The following is a 9,580-nucleotide window of genomic DNA, read 5'->3' as shown; positions in this document are numbered from 1 at the left end:
CAGTCCCTCCGTCTGTGAGTCACGACAGTCTGGATTGTTCTGGAGCGAGCGAGGCTGCTCGGCGGAGGTGAGGGCAGCGTTGAACTCACGAGTGTCTACATGTGAGCAGCTCTGGAGTGTTGTGGACTCAGAGAAATGGCAGGGGACGCTCTGCTGCTCAGTTTGGCGCTGGAGTTCCTTGCCGATGTCAGACTCCAGTGCAGACTCTACTGAGGGGAGGATGGGGTTCAGGTTCTCGCTGAGGAAAGCTGGGGGGTCGCGAACAGAGCTGTCTGTGTGGTAGGGCTGCATGGGGGGGCTGTTGTGGAAGGGGCTACTGAGGCTCACAAGTGTGCTGTTAGAGTAACTCAGGACAGACGGAAGTGGGACAGGGTAAGGCGGAGGACTCAGTCCATGCAATGAACAGTCCCAGTCTTCCTCCTCTTCCTCTTCCTCATCATCCTCATCGTCTTCCTCATCCTCCTCGTCTTCCTCTCCCTCCTCAGGGTCGAGAGTTTCCAAGCTGTGCGTGCTGCAGTCTGACAGCCCGCTGCAAACGCTGCTGCCATCTTCATCGTAGGCTTCATCCTCCTCTTCGTCATCGTCCTCTTCCTCCTCGTCTTCCTCGTCCTCTTCCTCCTCTTCGTCGAGGTGCAAATCTGAATCTCCTGTGCTCTGGAGCTGCATGATGGGTTCGTGCAGTGGCCCATTCATCTGCACAGACTGAGGGTTCGGCGGCTGCTGCTGTGGGATAAAGGTGGTGTCGCTATGGTAACCGTTGCCATTGGTTACGAGCTGCTGCTCCGTCTGCTGATGCTGATACTGCTCGTCGTGGCTCTTCTCCAGCTCCAGCTTCATGATAGTGTGCAGGAAGTGGGTGCGCACCCGGACCGGGTTGAACTCCAGCCGTCCTGTGCTGTTGCTGCAGCCTTCTTTGGTGCAGCCACAGGGGAAGGACATGCGGTCTACCTGAAGGAGGGGGGCAAAAAAAAAAAAAATCAGTATTACATACAAATGTGTAGAGCAGGAGCAGCAGTACATGAGCTGCCAGTCTGAGCTGGTCATGTGTGGTAAGAAACTGCAGAATCTGCTGCTGGTGGTGTTAATATTTACTCAGCTAAATGCAGAAAACCCCAGGGTGATCGACATATTACATGTCCTTCTATGTTTAGAAACAAAAATCAACCCTGTTTTTGCTCCAATCGTTCATAATAAAGTTAGTGAAGCTATAAAAAAATAAAGCAACCTCTCTGACACTTTGATAAAAATGTTTAGCTATGAGACTTTTGTTAGGAAAATGATGACAGACTTTGTGGGACCAATGAGCAAAAATTCTTGAAAAATTTACACTTATTAAATTCTTATTAATATAAATCTAAAAACGATAACTTAAGGCGCTGTTTATACTACTTTGTCTAATTCCCATCCTGCACCACTAGGTGGCGAAAATATCCACATTAAAAAGATATCAAAATATAGAGGAAGAACATACTTAGCTTGGATGTTTTCCTAAAACTTCTTTCTTTGTTGATGCAATTTAGTTTCCTCTCAGTCACGAACCATTTCAGCACATGATCATGGTTTAATGGCAACAAGATCAGAATAAAGTGTTACAGATGTAGAAAAACCTCTAAAACGTACCTCATTATTGTTTTGGTTTCTAGAGCACAAAGAAATAGTTGCCATGTGCTATAAAGGCTGCTATGTCATTGTTGCCAAAAAGCGTTGTACTTCTCAGTTTTTCTCATCGAAAACTCAACTTAGATGTGGACAAGAGGTCCAAACACAACAGAAAATCTCCATTAAAAAAAAAAAATTACAAGGGCAGTGGCCTAAGTTTCTAGCAATTATGTGTTTTTGCACTTGCGTGTGTGTTTTACTAGCTTTTACATGTAGCCACAACTTGTGTAGGTTCATCAATATTCACTAGCTGTCCCAAGAACACTAAAGGTTACTTAGGTTTGTAAGTTAATTACATAGACTGGACAATTTTTGCTAAGTTGGTGAATCATAAACATTATTGTGTTGTGGTAAGCTGATTTGGTCTTAGAGCCTTGGTTCTCAAACTGTGGTAGAAGTATCACTGGTGGTAATTTGATGTGATAAATAATTCAAGCAAATAGCAGATTTGGCTCTAAACTGAAAAAAGTCTAAACAAAAGTGCATTGACAATATTTTAAGAACCCGTGTAGAACCCTGGGGTGAACCATGATTAACCAATGTTCTCGCTACTCAAGAAGCACTTGGGAACTCTCTGTAGAACCTGCTAGCGACAAAAGGTGCAAAACAGTGAGAACATTTGAGCTCACATTTGTATTCAGTTGTTTGGGACCAAAGAAGAGCCAAGACAGGCTCTAATGTTTTTAGGCATGAAACCTTTGCATCCTAAACCGCACCCTTCAACCAGGGAAGGAATTAGGGAATTGGCAAGTTTGCTCATTTATATCACAATTTAATAAGCTTGTAACTTGAACTAATGCCACACATTAGCCCCTTCACATGATTTTTGCGATATGTCCACAGAGACGAATCTCCCTTTAAGCTGCCATTGGTCGCTCATACAAGAGCCAATCAAGTTGATGTGTGCTTTAAACATTATGAAACTAGTAAAGTGTCGTTCGTTAGAGTGAAGCACAGCTGGCACTGCCCCCTGTATCACACTCACTCACCAACTCTGCCCTGTGACTACCGTCTGTGCTGGCTCAGAAGCACAGCAGCAGTGGTTTTATCTGCCATTTCTCCTGGGTGATTTTACATGTGACTGCAGCATGAACAGAAGGGCTCTCTCTCAGACATGGCTTGAAAGAGTTGCGTAAAAAGAGCTATTTATGGCTGAGAACAGTAGAAGAAATCAAACTTGTGCATGTACATGGTTTCAGATTGTTTTGCCAGAATTTAAAATAATTTAAAACTGAAAGTGTACTAACTTCCTTCCAATAAAAAGTCGGAATTTTAGTTTCCATTGCACAGACAGACATGAACAACACTGTAGTATTATAGATGGGCCTCACCACAGCTCCATTTACCTGGCACTTAATGCCGGCCAGGCTGCAAGCACAAGTCTCTGGGTCACAAATCCCCCTGCAGCGACACCCGCACTCTTCTCTAGACATCCGCAAGGCACGCAGCTCATGCTTCTCCTCCACGTCGATGCGACGGACCCCCGAGGCACGCAGAAGTGCACGGCGCCTCCTGGTGGTCAGAGGCTGGAGGAAGAAGTAATCGTCCACCTCAGTGTTGTCCACGTCAAGGTCGTCTTCTGAGATGTCATCGAGTGTGAGAGTGTCCGCCTCTATCGACGACACTGTTCCATTTTTAGTCAGCTGGAAATAAAACAAAAGCAGAAAAGGTAAGAGTCTGCCAAGAATTGCGCTTTGCGTTCAGCCAAAAATAAAATACAGCTTAAAGAGAAGGTGAGTTTGTCCCACTGACTTTGAGTTTTATGGCATTGAGTTTCTCCTCTTTGAGGTGGTCCCTCAGCATGTTCCGATGGCTTCGTTTCTGCTCCATGGCAAACTCTCTGAGCGTAAAGCGCCTCACGCCACTGTGACGTGGCGACATCCCCAGGGTGCTGCCCCCCTGCGTGGGCACAGTGGTGAAGCCCTGCCGCCGGGTGAAATAGTACACCGTCACACTCTCAAAGTGCACATTGCGGCCCCGCAGTCGCTTTGACGGCTGCTGGATGGAGGCTGGGTTGAAACAGAGGTGGGACGCATATTATAAGAAAGCCTTTTTTGTTTGTTCATTTAAATCTGGATTTAACTTTGTAAAAAAAACTACCTTTAATGTGAAGGCTAAAAGAGTTGGAGAAAAAAAAAGATCCCTTTAAAATGATAATAGGCACAGTGTAGCCAAGGCCACATAAACGTTTGCATATTTCTTTGTCTTGCACGTTAAGGTAATATTTTTGTCACTCTTATTATCATAAATGGACTGTCATGTAGAAGTATGACCTGTTTATGTAATACTAAATGGACTGAATACATTCTCTAATGTTAAGCTTTCTGAGTCACTAATTCATAAAAGAGAAACATGAGATTTTTATTATAAAATGGATAAAATAACTGAAACAGCAGTGCCCTCAACTGCTATTTATGTATTTTATGACCGTCATGTAAAATGTAAATAAAAAGTGACTGTAATTATTTTCAAATCTCATAAACCCATATTCTATTCACAGTGGTTCACAGTAAACACATCAAATGCTTAAACTAAGAAAAAAACAAAATTTGTTTGGAAAAAATAAGGTACTTTTAAATTTCATGGCAGCAACACTTCTCAAAGAAGCCTTTCCAGATGTGTAAGCTAGCCACTAATGCACCCCCATACCATCAGAGAGGCAGGCTTTTGAACCGATAACAGGCCGGGTGGTTCCTTTCCTCTTTAGTAAGAAGGATGTGGCATCTGTAGTTTCTAAAAAGAATTTAAAATTTCAATTTATCTGACCACAGAACAGTTCTCCTCTTTGCCTAAGTCCATTTTAAATGAGCTTTGGTCCAGAGAAGACAGCAGCAGAGTTCACATGATATTCACATCTGGCTTCTTCTTTGCCTGATAGAGCTTTAACAATGGATGGTGCTGCAAACTGTTCACAGACAGTGATCTGTGGAAGTGTTCCTGAGTCCATGCAGTGATATCCAGAACAGAATCAGACCTGTTTATCCTTTGATCTCAGAGATTTCTCCAGATTCTTGAAACTTTTTGATGATATTATGAACTATAGGTGATGGGATATTCAAAGTACTTACTATTTTCCACTGAGGAACACTATTCTGAAGTTGTTCCACTATTTTTAGACGGTTTTTCACAGACCAGTAAACCTTTGCCCATCTTCTGATAAATTCAGCCTCTCTGAAATGCTTTTTATACTTGTTGCCAAATTAACCTAATTAGTTTTGAAATGCTCCTCCAGCTGTTTTTTTTTTGTTTGTACCACTTACTTTTACAGCCTTTTGTTTCCCAGTTCCAGCTTTTTGAGATGTGTTGCTGCCATAAAATTCAAATCACACAATTTTAAGTTTCAACATTTCATATGCTTATGTTACTTTGTGAATAAAATACAGCTTTATGAGATTTGCAAATCATTACATTTTTTTAATTTTACACTTTTGCCAATATCCCACTTTATTTTTGGAATTAGGCTTGTATTATACATATACAGTCGACTGGCTTTAATTGAAAATTGTGAGCTCATTGCACATTGGAGACAAATTTGGAACTGCCAAGATGATGACTTTCATGAATGCTTTTCAGGAACACAGTGAACTGTGAACAATGGCTTTAACACTGTGTTGTTGCTAAAAGCATCAAGTGCTCATTAAATTAACCAGATTGAAAAGAGAGTCATTTCACAGACATTACAAGAATATAGTCACATTAGTTTTGTCAATACGTCTTCTAAGAAAATGGCACAGAGGTGTGCAATCAGCAGAGGGCTAGAATTTACCCAAGGATCTATGTAAGACAGTATTGATTGTTTTCCAACCTATTAACAAAACTGTACCAAAATAGATCATTTGAAGGAGAGAGCTTGGACCAAACACCAAAATAAAACCAGCTGTGAGCCATATTCTAATTGATTTTCTCTTAAAGGCAGTGCTAAAGGTAAGATTAGTATTAAAGTGGATCATCAATAACTAGAATTACAAGCTTCAGAGTGTAAGCTACTTGTGATAAGACTGATGATATTTATAGGACAATAAAAGAATATAATAAAGTGTTAGCATCTTGATTTTTCTTCCCTAAATGCGTTATATAATTAATATTATCACGTCATACAAACGTCTCTGAGCTTTACATTTTCAGTGTTTGGGAGTGAAACCTTACAGTCCAGGATTCCCGAGGGGACAGAGTGGTTCAGACTATCGCTGCTGTTGCCGCTGTCACTGCAGGAAACCTCATCGTCATCGGACCCCTGCAGGGACAAATAAGAGGAGGGCCCCTCTTCGAGCTTTCTCTTCAGGATCCCACTCATTGTGTGGCTCCGTCCACTGTTCACACCTGTGCAACACACCATTTAAACTTTATAGTTAACCATATGTATTTACACAGAATTATGGTACGACCTTTAAAAAATAAACTGATCCAAAACATTCATATTTCTTAGGCTCAATAGAGAAGCTTACTTGTATCGTCAGTCATTAAGTTGTTCTCTTTTCAATCTTCATTTAAGTATTTTTTACAAAATACTTAAATTACAAAAAATTAACATATCTCATCTGTCTAATTAGAGCTCTTTGAGATTTAAATAATTGTTATTATGTAGTTATTGTCAGCATTTTGACAATGAATCACATTAAATTCATGCTAGCGACTATCATTACACCAGTTATCTTTTGAGAAACTTTGTTTTGGTTTTATGGTCTCCAAATTTCAGTATCATCACTTACAAAATCCTCATTCTCCAAAGGTAGCTATTTTTAGCTGAAAAGGATTGATTCAACCCACCAACTCTTTAACTAACAATAAAGGGTAGCAACTGGGGACCAAAAACATATCCTTGCTAGCTTTTAGTAGCTAAAGATACAAATTTTGTGTTGGTGTGAACAAAAAAGGGAGCGTTTAAGTGTTAATGTTGAATGCAGAAATTTCAATAAAAATTTAAAAAGACAAGTTTTTTGTTCTTTTATTCTTATATTTTATGTTCGTATGCTAACTGTCACCAGCGTTTGAAACTAATAGGATGCAATCCCTAATAAGTTGATAAAGAGCACATTTTGTCCCTTAGTTTTAGGATCCTGTGCAAATATGTTAATAGACGATAAATGAAACAGGTAAAACAGTGTTTTAATCAAATCAGAGCTAAGAAATTATGTTTTTTTGTCTAGGGAAAGCTGCTGAACACAGAAAGGTACTTTGTTATTTGATGCTACTAAGAAATTTGTTGTTTAAGCTGCTTTTCATCTGGTAAATTGAACTATTTTGTATTCTAATTGGCAGCATATTTCAAGCACAAACAGAAAAATGTCATTTTCAGCAAAAACTATGTGCATTCTAGGTGTTGAATGACTTTGCTGAGACATGCTGAAAAATCTTAAACTGGGTTTTTAGCTAAAAGAAGCATAACATTATCTAAAAGCTAAAATATGCAAAACACTAGCTAGAAGCTAAAAGGAGCAATAGCTAAAATATAAAAACAAAACACAAGCTAGAAAAGCAGCAAAACGCTAGCTAAATGGAAAAAGTAACATAAAAACAAAACTAAATGAAAAAAGCATTTAAAAACTAAAAGTACCCAAGAGGCTAGCTTAAAGCAGCAAAAGGCCAGCTAAGAACTAAAAGTATTTATAGATTAGCCTATAAGCTAAATGTAGCAGTAGGCTAGATAAAAGGAGCAAAACACTAGTTCAAAGCAGAAAAATAGTAGCTAAAAGCTTAAAGTAGCAAAACTTTACACTGATTTTTGTTTCTTCTTTTTTAAGTCTTCAAAGGTGGGGCTGTATATGTTAGTGTGGGAAATGTTCAAAAAATGATTCTCAGTTTTCCAGCCGCTAAAAAAGTGGCACTATTTTCAGTGCCTATATTAAAACCAGAATAATATTTGTTGCACACACCTTGTGTGCTAGCATGCTGAGATAGTGTGACTCATTTATATTTAGAATGGCATTTAAATCAATTTTCTGCAAACTTTATGTTAAAATCTCTCCAGCTAGTATGTCTCTGAGCTCTGAGCTCTGAGCTCATTCACAACGACATTTTCAAGGGAGTTTCCAAAATGTCTTGAAATATTTAGGGAGGGTTCTCAATTTCTTCTTGTGAGTCGCAGCGCCTTGTATTTAAGCTACTGGACTTTTTGTTTGTGCAACAAAATTTCTCAAAATAGCCTCAAAATCCTTAACCCATCCCAAACTCTTTCTTAATTTAATTTCCATAAGACTAAAGCGCTTGAGTTGTATTTTGATTTTGACAATGTGTATCCAAACTCCATATTGGTCCAAATTTAGCAAGAGGTTTGTGTGAACATCTCAGACAGTGGGATTCTAGGTGAAAATTTGAATATTTTCTTGCAATTTTGTGTTGCAGTTAGTCGTCAGCAGACGCAGCCCAGTGAGATACTCGCCTACATTTGCCAAATTTGTAAAAGCAGAGCTGAACTAGAAAAAATACTTATCAACTTAATAATTAATTGATTAGTATTGTTTACCCTGACGTTACAAAACATTTAATCCAAGCAGCTGCAATAATTCTTAATCCCACCAAGGAGCGCTTTATAAAGATGTGCTTTTTCTTTGATATTTTTGTTGCACATGGATGCTCACCATGAGGTGATGAGTGACCTTGCTGAGTGTGTGGTGCCTAAAAACAGGACATAAATTCTATTAAATGATGTGAAAAACTCGTGACGATTATAAAAACCATACATACCTTCTATTGATTGCTTATGTGGCCCATTAAAAGAGCATCACTACCTCTGACGATAGGCGACTGGTATACATAAGTTCCTTCAACCATTCAGAATCCCATCTAATGGTGGTTAAGTGTGCATTCAGGGAGCCCCATCAACTTTGTTAATAGGTAAACTTGAAATAAGAAGAGCCTGGAGGATGTTTTAAATGGTTGAGGATTACATCACATGCAGCAGAGCTGAAGGTTTTTCCTCTCACCGGCTTTGTCTTTGTCCTATACCACTTTACAGTTTTTCTTCTGCACAGTGTTGAGTTATACTTATTCGATCATTTTTTTAAAAGTAAAGCTTCCTTAATTTTCCTCAAAATGCCTTTCAGATCCATCTGTTAGTTTGCTGTCTTGAAGGAGGAGAAGAAACAATAGAACCACTGGATGATTAATATGAGTGTTCTTCCATATAAGCTCTGTACCATATAAACCTGCGTCCCTGTCTGCTTACATGCCGGAGCATCCTCCCACTCCCCATTCATATCCTCATCCCAAACACTGACATGGGAATTCTTATTGACAAATGTAAGCCAGCGCCACCGTGTGACGTAATGAGCGCTCTCCGAGCCCCTCGGTGCTGAATGTGAGTCTGCCTCCTCCTCGCCACTGACCTGTTTCCTCGGCTTGCCTTTGGTTTCCAGGAGGTCCTGTCGCCCGGCTCCTCTGCGCCACACGGTCGCTCACCAGCAGCAGCCCAACATCCCCATGTGTCGTAATGACATGATGCCTTGCTCCCTCTTCTTCTCTCTCCCCAGCAGCCTCTGGCACTATTGTGCAGCCCTGAACACCGCTCCTGCCTGCTCCCTCTGCACCCTCATGCTGTCAGCTCGCTCACTGTCTGATTTTCTCTTGCTCTGCAACCCCTCCTTCCTCTCCTTCCTCTCTCCCAGCCCCCCTCCCCGTTCTCCTCACAAAGACTTGTTAGCTCGATGCTGCTGCCGGATGGAAGCGCTGGAGCTTGACAGAGGTGAAGCAAGCCCTGCAAGATCATAGAGGGATGGAGCGGGCGGTGCTGATGGAGGAATGAGGGGGGGTTGGAAGGAGGAAATAACAGAAACAGTATTCAGAATGCTAATGTAATGTGCTTTCTACATTTGTGATTTCCCTCTTTTGTTTCTGCGAGGCTGATTTGCATTTTCAATTGAAATCAGAGACAAAAATCACAGCAAACAGGAGGACATTGAGCTGATGACTGAGAGGACTAATT

The 9,580-nt window shown here is 40.5% G+C and overlaps 1 protein-coding gene across 2 annotated transcripts; it reads right to left on the bottom strand.

The window, feature by feature from the left end:
* Positions 1-451: 451 nt before the first annotated feature.
* On the bottom strand, positions 452-9,580 carry LOC108242175 (neuronal PAS domain-containing protein 3; the record flags this gene model as incomplete). Of its 2 annotated transcripts, none has more annotated exon segments than XM_017426856.3 (5): positions 452-948; positions 2,991-3,302; positions 3,412-3,668; positions 5,806-5,979; positions 8,985-9,580. In XM_017426856.3, coding segments are annotated over 4 exon segments (1,214 nt in total), but the record flags the coding sequence as incomplete, so codon positions are not given.

This window comes from Kryptolebias marmoratus, linkage group LG23 (genome assembly GCF_001649575.2).
Source record: "Kryptolebias marmoratus isolate JLee-2015 linkage group LG23, ASM164957v2, whole genome shotgun sequence".
Taxonomy (NCBI): Eukaryota; Metazoa; Chordata; class Actinopteri; order Cyprinodontiformes; family Rivulidae; genus Kryptolebias; species Kryptolebias marmoratus.
This window is presented reverse-complemented; position numbering and strand designations above follow the sequence as displayed.